We start from the raw sequence: 16,480 nt of genomic DNA on the forward strand, positions 1-16,480 counted from the left end.
GGGCTCTAGGTAGGTCTGGGGGCCTTTAGAAGGGTCCTGGGGGTCTCTAGAGGGGTCCAGAGAGTCTCTAGTGGGGTCCTGGGGGTCCTATAAGGGTCCTAGAAAGCCCTAAAAGAGTCCCAGGGGGCTCTAGAGGGGTGCTGGGGGTCTAAGAGGGGTCCTTGAAGGTCTTAAAGAGGTCTCGGGGGGGGGGCTCTAGATGGGTCCAGAGTGGCCCTGGGGGTCCTGGAAGGATCCCAGGGGGCTCTAGAGGGGTGACACTGGTTGACCCCCCACCCCACAGGACGATGAAGCTGCTGCTCATCCGCTGCCAGCTGCAAGCACCCTCTAAAGGAGCCCCCAGACCCTCAAAGTGACCTCTAGGCACCCCCCGAAGAAGCCCCCAGATGCCAAAATGAGCTCCCAGACCCCCACCTTGTCCCTAAAGGAGCCCTCGCACCCCGATGAGCCCCCAGACCCCCAATTCTCCAGGTATTCCTGAAGCTCTGCGCTGATTTTCCCCTCCAGTGATGGGCGTTTGGGGGGGCTGGGGGGGGTAGCAGGGCCGAGCCTGGACCTGACTCCCCCCCAAAATTCCAGCCAAACCGTTAACGTGATCAACCAAGTTTATTCACGGTGCCGAACGGGCTCCGGGGGCCCCGCTCGGAGCTCCCAACAAAATAAACGGGTTCTGAACTGCTCAGGGGAGCTGGGGGGTGATGAGGGGGGCCGGGAGACACCCCCCCCACCCCCCTGCAAACTTGGGGGGCACTAATTCGGGGTCCCAACAACAATAAACGGGTCCTGAACTGCTCAGGCGTCCTAGGGGCCAAGAGAGTTTGGGGGGCGCTGCTTTGGGGTCCCGTGAGACCTCCCCCCCCCCAAAGTTGGGGGGCACTAAGTTGGGGTCCCATGAGACCCCCCCCCCTCACCTCGATTCCCAGGGTGGTGGAGTCGAAGAGGTCGCAGAGCCGATCCTGGGGGGCACAGACAGGAGTTGGGGGGCGTCCCAGGGCGCTGCCGCTCCCCCTGCCCCTGTCAGGGGTTTTGGGGGGCCCTCAGGGAGCGGGGGGCTCACCTTGTCCTGCTCTGGGACGCCCTCGCTGCTCTCCTCCTGGCCGCCCTCCTCCTCCTCCTCTTCCTCCTCCACCATCAGGCTGAGCCTGGAGCAGGGGGGTCCCCATGTCTCCCCCAGCCCCCCGCGTGCCCCCCAGCTCCCCCCGTTTCCCCCCGCGTCCCCCTCACCGGCTCATCCTGCTGTGCCACAGCGACACCGAGCTGCTGCTGGAGGGGCGAGTTGGGGTTCAGGGGAGTCCCCTCTGTTTTCTGGGGGCCTCCCCACCCCCCGCCCCCCCCCCCAGCCCAGTTTTTGGGGTTCGGGGGTCACCCCGCGGCGCGTTCCTCACCTCCGGGAGAAGCCGGGACGCCGCAGCCCCGTGGAGGCGAGCGTCGGGCTGGGCAGCGGCGTGGGGAGCGCGGAACTGGGGGACTCTGAGAGGGGGACGGGGGGGCTGGTATCCCCCCCCAGCCCCTGTCCCTGTCCCCAACCCCATCCACGTCCCCAATCCCACAGCAGGACACGGGGACCCCCAGGACATGGAGAACTCACACTTGGGGACCCCCAGGGCACTGAGAACCCCAGGACATGGGGACTGCAGACTTGGGGACCCCAGGATGTGGGGACCCCAGGACACGGAGACCTCAGACTTGGGGACCCCCAGGACATGGAGACCTCAGACTTGGGGACCCCAGGTCACAGAGACCCCCAGGACACGGGGACCTCAGACTTGGGGACCCCCAGGGCACTGAGACCCCCAGGACATGGGGACCGCAGACTTGGGGACCCCCAGGACACAGAGACCTCAGACTTGGGGACCCCCAGGACCCTGAGACCCCCAGGACATGGAGACCTCAGACTTGGGGAGCCCCAAGACACGGAGACCCCCAGGACATGGAGACCTCAGACTTGGGGACCCCCAGGTCACAGAGACACCCAGGACACGGGGACCTCAGACTTGGGGACCCCCAGGGCACTGAGACCCCCAGGACATGGGGACCGCAGACTTGGGGACCCCCAGGACACAGAGACCTCAGACTTGGGGACCCCCAGGACCCTGAGACCCCCAGGACATGGAGACCTCAGACTTGGGGACCCCCAGGGCACTGAGACCCCCAGGACATGGAGATCTCAGACTTGGGGACCCCAGGTCACAGAGACACCCAGGACACGGGGACCTCAGACTTGGGGACCCCCAGGACATGGGGACCCTGGACTCGGGGTCCCCCCTCACCGTGCAGTCGGGGTCTCTTGGCGGGGGTCGCGGTCGGGGGCCGTGGTCGGGGGCCTCTGGGGGCCAAGGAGCCCCCCTCGTCCTTGTCCGGGGGGTGCAGGGACTGCCGGTAAACGGCCACGGGGGGACAGGAATCGGGGTCCCCCCGGCGCAGCCACCGCTCCCGGCACAGCCGCTCCAGGTGCAGCAGCCTGGGGGGTGCAAGGACCCACACGGAGCCCCGAGAGACCCCGGATCCCACCAGGAACCCCATATGGACCCTGAAGAACCTACCGGAACCCCATATCGTCCCCCAGAACCCCAATGAGACCTTGAGGACTCCCCAGTGACCACACGTGGACTTGGAGAACCCCACAGGGAACCCATGGAGATGTTGAAGACCCCCCCTAGACCTTGCGGACCCTACTGGGACCCCTTAGGGATGTTGAGGACCTCACAGGGGACCCCCCCAGCACCCCTAGATCCCTAGCGGGACCTTGAGGGTCCCACATCACCCCCAGGACCCCACGTGAACCTCAGGAACCCCACCGGGAACCCCTCATGGACATCAGGGGCTCCATAGGGACCTTCAGGACCCTACTAGGACCCCATGGGGACGTTGGGGACCCCACCCAGACCCCCCCATGGACCCCAAGACCCCCCCCCAAGGCTCCCGGAGATGTTGAGGTCCCTCTCTCACAGCCGGGCGCGGTCGGGGGGCAGCAGCCGCGGGGAGAACTCGCTGAGAACCTCCAGGAACGGGAGCGTCTGGGGCGCCGACGCCTGCCCCGGGGGGCCCAGCGCGAACTGCAGCCCCTCCCTGAGGAGACCCCAGACCCATGGAGCCCCCAGACCCCGAAAAGGAGACCCCAGAACTCCCGAAGTGAGTCCCCATACTCCAAAATGAGACCCCACAACCCCCAAAGCGAGACCCCACAACCCCAAAATGAGCTCCTAGAATCCTCAAACCGAGCCCCCAGCCCCCAAAGAAACCTCCGGACACCAAAATGAGCCCCCAGACCCAAAATGGGCTCCTAGAGCCCCAAAGGAGGCCCCAGACCCCTCCAGGAGACCCCAGAACCCCCAAAGTGAGCCCCTGTACCCCAAAGTGAGACCCTCCAACCCCAAAGTGAGGTCCTAGAATTCCAAAATGAGCTCCTAGAACCCTCAATCTGAGCCCCCAGACCCCAAAATGAGCCTCCAGCCCCCCTGACCAGTGCAGGTGGAGCAGCTCGGGGCGGTGCTGGATGGGGTGGAGGTTGAAGAAGAGCGAGAAGCGCCGCGCCAAGTCCCGGATCTCTAGGAACCCTTCGGTTGCTTGGATCTCGGGCCCCTGCGTCAGCAGCAGCTCTGACATCAGCTGGGGGGGGGGGAACATGGGGAGTGAGGGGACCTGGAGACCCCAGACCCACCTGGAGACCCCTAGAACCACCCAGTGCCTCCCACCCAGCCCTGGTTCTCTCCAAAATCCTCACATCCACGCCTCCTGGACCTTCCCGGAGACCCCCAGACCGACCTGGATGATCCCCTCACCCAACCTCGGACCTCTCCAGAGACACCATGTTTGCATCTCCTGGACCTTCGTGGAGACCCCCAGATCCACCCGGAGACCCTGGGACCCCCTGGAGCCCCCCAAGACCCCAGGACCTGCTGGAGGCTGAGGAGCAGGATCTGCGCCCACTTCTGGGGGTCGATGTGGCGGATGGAGCTCAGCGTCTCCTTGATGATGTCCCCGTAGTCGCTGTAGAACTGGGGAGGGCACAAGGTCCTGGTGTCCTCAAAGCCATCCCGGTGTCCCCAAGATCATCCTGGGGTCCCCAAAGCAGTCTCCCAGTCTCCACCAACACCATCCTTGTGTCCCCAAAGCCATCTCAGTGTCCCCAAGATCATCCTGGGGTCCCCAAAGCAGTCTCCCAGTCTCCACCAACACCATCCTTGTGTCCCCAAAGCCACTCCAGATGCCATCTTGGCATCCCCAGGGCCGTCCCGGTGTCCCCAAAGCCGTCCTGGTGTCCCCAAAGCCGTCTGGGCCACGTTCCCACCTTGTCATAGTGCTTGGCGACATCGGAGGCGGCGTGGAGCTCGAGGACGCCGTAGAGGACGAGTTTGCAGTAGGCGGCGAGGAGGACGCGGCGCCGATTCAGCTCACAGACGCGGCTCTCGCTGTCGTCTGCGGGGATCGAGGGTGCAGGAGGCGCCGGCAGCGCAGAATCCCGGGATACGCAGAGAGCGGACGTTACCTGCGGCCTCCAGCTCGTCGCAGGCGCCCCCGGGGCTGAAGACGTGATCCAGGAGGAATCCCGCGAGCAGCGACTGGAGCTCCGTGTCCGGCCGCAGCTCCAGCGGCGCCAGCGCCTCGCGCCCATCGCGCCGCAGCCGCGGCCCCAGCACCACCAGGAGGTCGGCGAGCGCCATGAAGGCCTGAGGAGACGAGGACGGGCTCGGGGACAGCCCCGAGGCCGCGTCCCCCCAGCCCCGGCGTGGCCCAGACCTGCTCCCGCACGCCGGCGTCCGCGTCGGAGAGGCAGCTCTGGCACAGCGAGCAGAAGGAGGCGGCGCGAGTCTGGAGGCGCCGCAGCGGCTCCTGCAAAGGGACGTGGTGGCCGTTAGGGACGTGGTGGCCACGAGGAATGGACGTGGTGGCCGTTAGGGACGTGGTGGCCGTTAGGGACGTGGTGGCCACTAGGAATGGATGTGGTGGCCGTTAGGGACGTGGTGGCCACTAGGAATGGACGTGGTGGCCACGAGGAATGGACATGGTGGCCGTTAGGGACATGGTGGCCACTAGGAATGGACGTGGTGGCCACGAGAAATGGACGTGGTGGCCGTTAGGGACGTGGTGGCCACGAGGAATGGACATGGTGGCCGTTAGGGACGTGCTGGCCACTAGGAATGGACGTGGTGGCCGTTAGGGACGTGGTGGCCACTAGGAATGGACGTGGTGGCCGTTAGGGACGTGGTGGCCACTAGGAATGGACGTGGTGGCCGTTAGGGACGTGGTGGCCACGAGGAATGGACGTGGTGGCCGTTAGGGACATGGTGGCCACTAGGAATGGACGTGGTGGCCGTTAGGGACGTGGTGGCCACGAGGAATGGACGTGGTGGCTGTTAGGGACATGGTGGCCACTAGGAATGGACGTGGTGGCCACGAGGAATGGACGTGGTGGCCGTTAGGGACGTGGTGGCCGTTAGGGACATGGTGGCCACTAGGAATGGACGTGGTGGCCACGAGGAATGGACGTGGTGGCCGTTAGGGACGTGGTGGCCACGAGGAATGGATGTGGTGGCCACGAGGAATGGACGTGGTGGCCGTTAGGGACGTGGTGGCCACGAGGAATGGACGTGGTGGCCGTTAGGGACGTGGTGGCCACGAGGAATGGACGTGGTGGCCGTTAGGGACGTGGTGGCCACTAGGAATGGACGTGGTGGCTGTTAGGGACACGGAGGTGGCTCCAAGCTGTCCTGGCAGCCACCCCCGTGCTGCTCTCTCACCTCGGGGACGTCGGTGCTGGGCAGGTGGGAGAGATCCCAGAGGATGTGGAAGGCGAGGCAGGAGATGGTGGGGACGAGGACCTGTGGGGACAGGAGCTCACGGGGCAGCCCTCCCGGAACAGGAGGGGCTCCAGAGACCCCGCGGAACTCGCAGGGCGACCCTAGAGACCCCCCGGAGCCCCCCCCCGAGCCCCCAGGGTACCTGTGACGGCACCTCTCCCGTGTCCACCGCGCGCTGCAGCAACTGGGCACAGGGCTCGAAGAGCTGCCAGGGCGTCAGGTCGTGGGCGCTGCAGGACACGGGGACGGAGGGACAGGGACGTCACGGGGACACGGAGAGGGACCTGGAGAGCTCACGGGACAGGGATGCGGCGATGGGGACAGAGGGACGGGGACATAGGGAACAGGGACACAGGATGCTCGCAGGGCAGGGGATGAGCAGTGGGACGTGGGACATAGAGGGGAGGGGACCCTGGGGACGTGGTGGCCCTGGGTCCCTGCTCACTTGAAGAGGATGGAGATGCGCTTCAGTGTGGCCGCCATGCTGTACAGCTCCTCCTCCTCCAGGGACGCGGCCTGGGGGACACCAGGTGGGGTTAGGGACACCCATGGGGGGCTGGCCCCAGCTCCGTCCTGGGCTCCAGGTCCCTCTCCCATTCCCACTGGTCCCAGCCCCATGTCCCTCTTGAGTCCCCAGTTCCATCCCTCTCCCATCCCCAGTTCCATCCTTCTCCCATCCCCAGCTCCATCCGTCCACTGTTCCCAGTTCCATCCTTCCCCCATCCCCACTTCCATCCCTCTCCCATCCCTCTCCCATCCTTCCACTATCCCCAGTTCCATCCCTCTCCCATCCCCAGTTCCATCCGTCCACTATCCCCAGTTCCATCCCTCTCGTCCCCAGTTCCATCCGTCCACTCTCCCCAGTTCCATCCCGCTCCCATTCCAGTTCCATCCCTCTCGAGTCCCCAGTTCCATCCCTCTCCCGTTCCAGTTCCATCCGTCCACTATCCCCAGTTCCATCCCTCTCAAGTCCCCAGTTCCATCCTTCCACTATCCCCAGTTCCATCCCGCTCCCATTCCAGTTCCATCCCTCTCCCATCCCCAGTTCCATCCATTTCCCGTCCCCAGTTCAATCCCTCTCCTGTTCCAGTTCCATCCGTCCACTATCCCCAGTTCCATCCCTCTCGAGTCCCCAGTTCCATCCTCCCACTGTTCCCAGTTCCATCCCTCTCCTGTCCCCAGTTCCATCTGTCCACTATCCCCAGTTCCATCCATCTCCCGTCCCCAGTTCCATCCTTCCACTATCCCCAGTTCCATCCCTCTCCTGTTCCAGTTCCATCCCTCTCCTGTTCCAGTTCCATCCCTCTCCCATCCCCAGTTCCATCCCTCTCAAGTCCCCAGTTCCATCCTTCCACTATCCCCAGTTCCATCCCTCTCCCATTCCAGTTCCATCCCTCTCCCGTCCCCAGTTCCATCCCTCTCGAGTCCCCAGTTCCATCCCTCTCCCGTCCCCAGTCCCATCCCTCTCCCGTCCCCAGTCCCATCCCCGCTGGTCCCACTCTGCACCTGCAGCAGCTCCGCCACGTCCTGCCGGCACTTGTCGGCGAGCTGGTCAGCGAGGCGGCTGCGGGCCAGGTCCCCGCGCCCGTGAAGCGCCAGCTCGGGGTCGCAGAGCGCGTGGAGAGCGCGGGACGCGGCCTCCAGCACCGCCGGCTCCGTGTGCTTCTCCACCACCTCCTGCAGCTGCGCCAGCAGCAGCTCCAAGTGCTGCGGGGACGAGGGGACTCCCAGGACGGGGACAAGGAGGGGACATTTCTTGCTAATGTCTAGTCTAAATCTTCCTCGCTCTTATTTATAGTCATGCCTCCTTCTTCTCTTCCTTTCCCAAAAATCAACGTTCGTGCCCCAGTCAGGGTCTTTGGGCGCTGGGGCTCAAAGGAATCAAAGCCAGGGATCTAGAAACAGGGGGTTCTCTACCCAAAATAGCTCTTCTGACTCACAAAATGGGAGTTCTGGTCCCCAAAATCAGTGGACTGTCCCCAGCCAGGGGGCTGTGGGCTCTGAGGAAAGCACGGATCAAAGCCAGGGGTCTGGGCATGGGGGTTAAGGCCCCCAAAAGGGTCTTCTGGCCCTCAAAAGGGAGTTCTGGCCCTAAAAGTGGCAGTTCTGGACCCCAAAATTGGTGCTCTTGACCCAAAATTAGTGTTCTGGCTCAAAAATTGGTATTCCGTCCCCCAAATTCGGTGTTTCAGCCCCAAAAATCAGTGTTCTGCCCGTAGAAATCACTGTTCTGCCCCCCCCAAATCACTGTTCTCCTAAAAATTAGCATTCTTGACCGAAAAAAGTCCCCCAGCCCCGTTTTTTTTGGGACGGGGGGAGACGAGGGAGCGAGGCGACGCCACCTTTTCCAGCCTCCCGGTGCAGTAGACGCTGAGGTCGCAGCGGCGCAACGTTTCCAGGAGCGGAGCCGCTTTCTCGGCGTCGGCTGAGAACTGGGAGAAGCGGTGGGAAAGGGAGGGTCCGTGCGCACCCCCCCCCCAAAGCCCCCCCCCGGCGCTGCTTTTGGGGGGCTGCCTCCCGCTCACCTTAGCCAGGAGCTGGGGCAGCACCGGGATGAGGCAGTGGCTGAGCCGGGATCTCTCCTTCGCCTGCGCTTTGCGCTCCTGAGCCGAGGGCTGGTGGTGGGGGGGGAGGACACGGTGAGGAAGGGGGTTTGGGGGGGTTCTCAGGGGACCCCAGCCCCTCTCCCGGCTCTGTCACCTTCCTGGAGGGGACGCGGCCCGGCGGGGGCTCCCCCTCGGCCGCCTGCACCACGCTGGCTGCCAGGATCTCCACCAGCGCCTTCTCCTGCCGGTCCGAAAGGCCTGGGGGGGATTGGGAAGCACTGGGGGGGGTGGTCCGGGCACCCCTCTCAACGGGCCGGGGGGTCCCAGGGTGTTCCCACAGCTCCCAGTACCTCCCAACGTCTCCCAGTGACGTCCCAGCATGTCCCTGTATGTCCCAAGGATGCCCCGGGGCCTCCCCAGCGCGTCCCACCAGCTTCCAGGGGTGTCCCAGTATATCCCAGTGCGCTGCCACGGTGACCCAGTGTCTCCCTGTGCCCTCTCAACACACCCTTGCATGTCCCAGCATCTCCCAGTGCCTTCCCAGCATCTCCCAGGAGCATCCCAGCATCTCCCAGTGTGCCCCAGCATCTCCCAGTGCATCCCTAGCGTGTCCCAGTATCTCCCAGTGCATCCGTAGTGCATCCCAGTGCATCCCAGCATCTCCCAGGAGCATCCCAGCATCTCCCAGGAGCATCCCAGCATCTCCCAGTGCATCCCTAGCGTGTCCCAGTATCTCCCAGTGCATCCGTAGTGCATCCCAGTGCATCCCAGCATCTCCCAGGAGCATCCCAGCACCTCCCAGGAGCATCCCAGCATCTCCCAGTGCATCCCTAGCGTGTCCCAGTATCTCCCAGTGCATCCGTAGTGCATCCCAGTGCATCCCAGCACCTCCCAGGAGCATCCCAGCACCTCCCAGGAGCATCCCAGCATCTCCCAGTGCATCCCTAGCGCGTCCCAGCATCTCCCAGTGTGTCCCAGCAGCATCCCATACAACTCAAGGGTTCCCCAAGCTCTTCTAACGTAGCCAGTACTCGGTCCCAGCGTATCCCAGTCTCTCCCCGTGCATCCCAGTCTCTCCTCGTGCATCCCAGCCTCTCCCAGCAACTTACCTACTGCGTCCCAGCATCTCCCAGTGCGTCCCAGCGGCATCCCCATATACCTCAAGGGTATCCCAGGGCGCTCCAATGTCGCCTACTTGGTCCCAGTGTCTCCCAGTGACATCCCAGCATCTCCCAGTGCCTCCTCCGCGGCGTCCCAGTACGTTCCTGTCTCTCCCAGTGCTGCCGTACCCTCGGAGGGCGACTCCTCCAGCAGGAAGGCGCTGACGGTGTCCCAGTCGCGCAGCCGGGGCCCGGCGCAGTCCCACAGGCTGTCCACCAAGTAGGCCGCGTGCTCGTGGAGCTGGGGACGAGGACAGGGGCCATCACGGTGCCCCCCTGGGGGTCCCGGCGCCCTCCCTGGGCTCCCAGCGGCCACGCTCACCTCGCTCTCGATGAAGAAGGTCAGAAGCAGACGGAAGAAGACCCGGTTGTCACCACTGCCTGTCGCCTCCTCGTCCGCCTCGTGCCGGGGATCCAGCAGCCTGCGGGAAGGTGGGAGAGGTCACTCTGGGGACTCCGTGTCCCCGGGCTCGGGGGGCACAGGGGTCGTGAGCAGGACGAGGCTCCAAGGGACATGGACACAGGGATCCACTCTGGGGACGTGGGGCTCCCCACACATCCCCCTGCTCTGGGGACAGAGCCCTGGGGGGACACAGAGAGGCCAGAAACCCCAGGGACACGGACACGGGGGTCCCACAGAGCCCCCACTCCGAGGACAGAGCCCTGGGGGGACACGGAGAGGCCAGAAACCCCAGGGACAGGGACACGGGGGTCCCACAGAGCCCCCACTCCGAGGACAGAGCCCTGGGGGGACACGGAGAGGCCAGAAACCCCAGGGACAGGGACACGGGGGTCCCACAAAAGCCCCCACTCTGAGGACAGAACTCCAGGGACAGGGATACAGGGGTCCTCTGCTTCCCCCCTGCCCTGGGGATGGAGCTGGGGGACACGCGGGGACCAGCAGCCGCAGGGCCCGAGGTGGGTCCCCCCCACGGCAGGGCGGCACCCGCGCCCCGAGCCCCGGGGGACAGGGAGGATCCGCGCTGACGGCAGGAGCAGCTGTGCCGGGAACGGAGCCGGGACAAGCCCAAACACGGATAGTGCCAGGGGCCACCACAGCCTGCGCCGAGATAAACACGGCGCCACCAGATGCGGCTGCAGCGAGCGTGCCAAGAGCCGCAAGCACGAGACGCAGTCGGGGCTCGGAGCAGCTGACCCAGCACGCGCTGGTCTTGTGCTCACGGCCACCCTCTGCCCCGTTCCCATTCAGGATTCGGTCGCCCCGTGCCTCGTTCCCTTCCAGGACGGCGTCGATCCGCTCGGGACAGCGACGGTCGCCCGTCTGCCGGCCTCCACGGGCCGCCTGCCAGCGGCTCCCCACGCGCAGCAGGGAGGAAATCGAGGCCGAGTCAGGGTTTCGGCTGCAGAAACCGCTGGGATTTTTGTGGGGGCTGCGGCCGGGGTACGGCAGCTCCGGTGCCAGGCACGGATGAGCTGCAGGGGGCAGGTCCTGGCACCGGCTCTCACCTGCGGTAGAGAAAGAGCCCGGCAGCAGAGGCCAGCGCCCGGCTGGAGACGTAGACCATGGGATAAACGCTCTGACAATCCTCCTCCGTCAGCGCCTCCTCCATGTTCCTGCGCACGCGGAGCAGTCAGGGGCCCTGCTCCCTCTGTCCCCAGTCCCGCTGGAGGACCCTGTCCCCACAGGTCCCCCCATTCCACTCCCCCATTCCCAATCCCGGTGGAGGACCCTGTCCCCGCATGTCCCCCCATTCCCAATCCTGCTAGAGGACCCTGTCCTCCCACGTCCCCCCATTCCCAATCCCACTGGAGGACTCTGTTCCCCCACGTCCCCCCATTCCATTCCCCCATTCCCAATCCCGCTGGAGGACCCTGTCCCCCCACGTCCCTCGCAATCCCGGCCCCGCACTCACTCCAGCATCAGCGTCAGCAGCTTCACCGCCTGCACAGCCACGTCGGTGTCCTTGTCGAGCACCATGGCCACCATGCGGGGCTGGGGAAGGGGGTGCAGTCACTGCCGCCCCACCGGGCTCCGGAGGAGTCTCCATGGAATCCCCGCTCACCTTGAAGCGGCTGGTGAAGAGCTCCATGTGCGCAGCTGTGTCGCGGTTCCTGTACAAGCCCTGCAGAGCCTTCACGCACTGCATCCGCACCTCCCGCTGCTGCGGGGACAGAGAGCATCAGCGGGACCCCTCGTCCTGTCCCCGTGCCTCCCGGACCCCCAGCGGGACCCCTCGTCCTGTCCCCGTGCCTCCCGGACCCCCAGCGGGACCCCTCGTCCTGTCCCCGTGCCTCCCGGACCCCCAGCGGGACCCCTCGTCCTGTCCCCGTGCCTCCCGGATCCCCTCATTCCCGACCCACCTTGTCGTGCAGGGTCCATCCGACGTACTTGAGGTAGCTATCGGTGAGGAAGGAGGCCGTGTAGCTCCTCATCCATGTCCCCAGCTCCTCCATGCAGATGGCTCGGATCTCCGGCACCACGTCTCTGCCGCACACAGCGACGTCCCATGCTCATGTCGTCACCCCCAGCGGCGCCAAATCCCATCCCCACATCGCTCCCACCTGCCCTTTCCCTGGACACGAGCCCCCAGTTCCCCTCCCGACCTGTAGCGGTGCACGAAGACGCCCTTGAAGATGGCGTTCATCATGTTCTCCATCTCCTCTTGCTGCTCCTGGAGCTGGTGGGACATGGCGGGGCTCAGGTGGGGCTCAGATTCCCACCACCGTCGCTCCTGCCGCCGCCGCTCACCTCCCGGCGCTTCTCCAGCAGAGCCTCCAGCTTCTCAGCAGCGCGGCGGCCGAGATCTTTGCCGCGCTCGGCCTCGAACTGCCGCCGGTTGTTCTCCTGGTGCCGCCTGACGGCGAGCGCCACGTTCACCAGCGCCGTCATCAGCTTCATGGCTGGAAAAGCGGTGGGATTCATAGGATTGTAGAATCACCAGGTTGGAAGAGACCCACCGGATCATCGAGTCCAACCATTCCTATCAAACACTAACCCATGTCCCTCAGCACCTCGTCCACCCGTCCCTTAAACCCTCCAGGGAAGGTGAATCAACCCCCTCCCTGTTCCAGAGCCCAACGACCCTTTCTGTGAAAAATATTTTCCTAATGTTCAGCCTGAACCTGCCCTGGCGGAGCTTGAGGCCATTCCCTCTCGTCCTGTCCCCTGTCCCTTGGGAGAAGAGCCCAGCTCCCTCCTCTCCACAACCTCCTCTCAGGGAGTTGGAGAGAGCAATGAGGTCTCCCCTCAGCCCCCTCTTCTCCAGGCTAAACACCCCCAGCTCCTCCTCATAATCCTTGTTCTCCAGCCCCTTCCCCAGCTCCGTTCTCCTCTCTGGACTCGCTCCAGAGCCTCAAGGTCCTTCTTGGAGCGAGGAACCCAGAACTGAGCCCAGGATTCGAGGTTTGGTCTCAGCAGAGGGAGAAGAACCTCCCTGGCCCTGCTGGCCGCTCATTTCTGCTCCAAGCCAAGACGCCCTCGGCCCCCTGGGTCCTGTTCAACCAACCCCCCCAGGCCCTTCTCCTCCAGCACCTTTCCAGCCGCTTCCCTGGGCTGGAGCTGCTCAGGGTTGTGCCCCAAGGGCAGGACCCGGCGTTTGGCCTCGTTAAACCCCATCCCGTTGATCTCAGGCTGTTCAGATCCCTTTGGAGAGCTCCGCGAGGAGCCCCCCTGGGAGCCGCCTACCTGCCAAGGTGCTGGTGTGTCGGAACGCTCGCACCTGAGAGTCGGAGAGGCCGATGAGCAGCGAGATGAGAGAATCCATCAGGAACTCGTCGTAGACGATGCTGTACTGGCAGCGCTGCACCAGCACCGCCAGCAGCTCGCAGAAGCCGGCTCGGAAGCGGCGCCAGAGCTGGGTGCTGAGCGAGAGCGGATAACCAGCCGAATCCTGCGGGAGACGGGGTGAGTCGGGCCCCCCCTGCCCACCCTACTGCCACTTCTCCCATCTCGCTCCCACTCGGGACCTCCTCAAACTTCTCCGTCAGCTGCTGGATGATCTCTGAGTTCTGCAGGTTCCTGAACATCTCCGGGGTCACCACGCCTGCCGGAAAAAACAGGGATGAAGCCAGGGGTCCCCAGGCTTGGCGGGGTGGGGTCAGCACCGAGCGGGACAGAGTAGCCGGTGGGGACCTCTGCAGCCGCAGGAACGGACAATGAAGTTGGCAAGCTCCAGGAATCCCGTCTCCTGGTCCTGCTTGTAGGTCTCCAGCCACTCGTCCACCACCGTCTGTGAGCACGGGAAGGTCACGTCACGCAGCAGCCAGGGGCAGACGCCGGCGTCCCCCTGCATCCCTCCCGTGTCCCCGCGTCCAGGTGTCCTGCATCTTCCTGCATCCCAGTGACCCCCAAATCCCTGCGTCCCGCCATCCCGGATCCCCGACGCGATCCAGCCACGAGCCGTTACCTCCACAGCGACCTTGGCTGACTTGACGGCCTCAAAGAGGCTGGTTTGCTCCGGGCTGCTCCCATCCGCACCGGGCTCCCTGCTCCGGGGACGCTTCGAGGCCTGCTGGGAGGGGACACGGAGCTTCAGAGCAGCCCCAGGACAGGGGACGCGGTGGCAAACGGGGCACAGGACGTACCGGGAGGGCAGGACCCTGGCGAGACCCCCTCTTGCCGCGCAGCCGGAGCGTCTTCTCGAAGTCGCTGCCTGAGTCGTCGCTGCTGATGTCCCTGCGGGAACGGCAGCACCGTGGGGCACGGCTGGGGGGGTCAGGGGACCCCCACCCTGGCCCCCCCCGAAACTCACGGGGTGTCGGAGGTTGAACGCGGGGAGCTGCTCTGCATCCCAGCGGATCCCGCAGCTGCGCTGGAGCTGGATGAGCCACCCTGGGCTCGGGGGGCGCGGTGACGGGGCATGGCGGGGCCTGGGGAGGGCAGCGGGGGTCAGGGGCACCCCAAAACCCCAGGGATGGGACAGGAGAGACCCCAAAACCGCAGGGATGGGATCAGGGGGTCCCAAAGCCCCAGGGAGGGGATCGAGGAGACCCCAAAACCTCAGGGAGGGGATCGGGGGGTCCCAAAGCCCCAGGGAGGGGATCGAGGAGACTCCAAAACCTCAGGGAGGGGATCGGGGGGTCCCAAAGCCCCAGGGATGGGATCGAGGAGACTCCAAAACCTCAGGGAGGGGATCAGGGGGTCCCAAAGCCCCAGGGAGGGGATCGAGGAGACTCCAAAACCTCAGGGAGGGGATCAGGGGGTCCCAAAGCCCCAGGGAGGGGATCGAGGAGACCCGAAAACCTCAGGGAGGGGATCGGGGGGTCCCAAAGCCCCAGGGATGGGATCGAGGAGACCCCAAAACCCCAGGGAGGGGATGAGAGAGACCCCAAAGCCCCAGGGAGGGGATGTGGGAGCCCCCAAAACCTCAGGGAGGGGATTGTGGGGGGGGAGATCCTGAAACCCCAGGGATGAAGGAGCTGAGCCAGGCCTCCCCAACCCTCCTGGATCACAGGGAGGGGGCTGAGCCCCCCCAGTCCCACAGGGGAAGGCGGGACCCCCCCCCCTAACGAGGGGAGGGTTGAAGCCCCCCAGCCCCCCCCCCCCGATCACGTGACACCGCGCGCCCCTTTCCCGCCTCGCCTGGCGCTCCGGAGCACGTGCCGGGGGGGGAGGGGGGGAGGGGGCTGCGCGCGCGCAGAGGGAGGCCACGCCCCCTGGGCGGGGCCAACCCCGTGCTCAGTGCGCATGCGCGGGGCACGCTCCTCCCCTCCCCCCCCGCTCCAGCACGTGCGGGGCTGGGGCTAGAGAGGCACCAGGAATCACGTGGTCTAGGGGGGCGAGGGGACTCATAGCCCCCCAGAGCCTGGGGGTCCCCACAGCGCCCCCTATGGCCCCGGGGGTCCCCACAGCCTGGGGGTCTCCACAGCCCCCCCTATGTCCCCGGGGGTCCCCACAGCCTGGGGGTCCCTACAGCCCCCCCTATGGCCCCGGGGTCCCCACAGCCCCCCTATGTCCCGAGGGTCCCCACAGCCTGGGGGTCCCCACAGCCCCCCCTATGTCCCGAGGGTCCCCACAGCCTGGGGGTCCCCACAGTCCCCCCTATGGCCCGGGGGTCCCCACAGCCTGGGGGTCCCCACAGTCCCCCCTATAACCCAGGGGTCCCCACAGCCTGGGGGTCCCCACAGTCCCCCCTATGTCCCGGGGGTCCCCACACCCTGGGGGTCCCCACAGCCCCCCTATGGCCCCGGGGGTCCCCACAACCTGGGGGTCCCCACAGCCCCCCCTATGTCCCGAGGGTCCCCACAGCCTGGGGGTCCCCACAGCCCCCCCTATGTCCTGGGGGTCCCCACAGCCTGGGGGTCCCCACAGTCCCCCCTATAACCCAGGGGTCCCCACACCCTGGGGGTCCCCACAGCCCGCTCTATGGCCCCGGGGGTCCCCACAGCCCCCCCTATGTCCTGGGGGTCCCCACAGCCTGGGGGTCCCCACAGCCCCCCCTATAACCCAGGGGTCCCCACAGCCTGGGGGTCCCCACAGCCCCCCTATAACCCAGGGGTCCCCACAGCCTGGGGGTCCCCACAGCCCCCCTATGTCCCGAGGGTCCCCACAGCCTGGGGGTCCCCACAGCCCCCCCTATGTCCCGGGGGTCCCCACAGCCTGGGGGTCTCCACAGCCCCCCCTATAACCCAGGGGTCCCCACAGCCTGGGGGTCCCCACAGCCCCCCCTATAACCCAGGGGTCCCCACACCCTGGGGGTCCCCACAGCCCCCCCTATGGCCCCGGGGTCCCCACACCCTGGGGGTCTCCACAGCCCCCCCTACGGCCCGGGGGTCCCTACGGCCCGTGGGTCCCTACAGCCTGGGGGTCCCCACAGCCCCCACTATGGCCCGGGGTCCCCTCAGCCTGGGGGTCCCCACACCCTGGGGGTCCCCACAGCCCCCCCTATGGCCCCGAGGTCCCCTCAGCCTGGGGGTCCCCACAGTCCCCCCTATGGCCCCGGGGTCCCCACAGCCTGGGGGTCCCCACAGCCCCCCCTATGTCCCGAGGGTCCCCACACCCTGGGGGTCCCCA

The 16,480-nt window shown here is 66.0% G+C and overlaps 1 protein-coding gene across 1 annotated transcript; it reads right to left on the minus strand.

Annotated features, from left to right (window-relative positions):
- Positions 1 to 729: 729 nt before the first annotated feature.
- Positions 730 to 14,329, minus strand: STAG3 (STAG3 cohesin complex component). Its single transcript, XM_069882458.1, has 33 exons — positions 14,220 to 14,329; positions 14,053 to 14,143; positions 13,875 to 13,979; positions 13,601 to 13,697; positions 13,435 to 13,511; positions 13,154 to 13,358; positions 12,218 to 12,369; positions 12,073 to 12,146; positions 11,830 to 11,953; positions 11,532 to 11,630; positions 11,382 to 11,461; positions 10,975 to 11,082; positions 9,830 to 9,929; positions 9,637 to 9,748; positions 8,502 to 8,605; positions 8,327 to 8,416; positions 8,144 to 8,233; positions 7,308 to 7,508; positions 6,247 to 6,317; positions 5,944 to 6,031; positions 5,742 to 5,822; positions 4,741 to 4,833; positions 4,490 to 4,670; positions 4,292 to 4,419; positions 3,897 to 3,998; positions 3,464 to 3,609; positions 2,950 to 3,069; positions 2,271 to 2,461; positions 1,386 to 1,470; positions 1,225 to 1,263; positions 1,058 to 1,142; positions 912 to 956; positions 730 to 801 (listed from the first exon to the last, which is right to left on the minus strand). Exons 1-33 carry the CDS (start codon positions 14,327 to 14,329, stop codon positions 793 to 795), a joined length of 3,483 nt encoding a protein of 1,160 aa, XP_069738559.1. The 3' UTR covers positions 730 to 792.
- Positions 14,330 to 16,480: the final 2,151 nt, after the last annotated feature.

This window comes from Phaenicophaeus curvirostris, unplaced genomic scaffold (assembly GCF_032191515.1).
Source record: "Phaenicophaeus curvirostris isolate KB17595 unplaced genomic scaffold, BPBGC_Pcur_1.0 scaffold_153, whole genome shotgun sequence".
In the NCBI taxonomy this organism is placed as follows: Eukaryota; Metazoa; Chordata; class Aves; order Cuculiformes; family Cuculidae; genus Phaenicophaeus; species Phaenicophaeus curvirostris.

Coding starts and splice junctions, on each gene's coding strand:
- STAG3 (XM_069882458.1), bottom strand. CDS start 14,329: ATGCCCCGTCACCGCGCCCCCCGAGCCCAGGGTGGCTCATCCAGCTCC. Junction 8,606..9,636: donor GGAGGAGTCGCCCTCCGAGG/GTACGGCAGCAC, acceptor AATCCCCCCCAG/GCCTTTCGGACCGGCAGGAG. Junction 5,823..5,943: donor CGGGAGAGGTGCCGTCACAG/GTACCCTGGGGG, acceptor CTGTCCCCACAG/GTCCTCGTCCCCACCATCTC.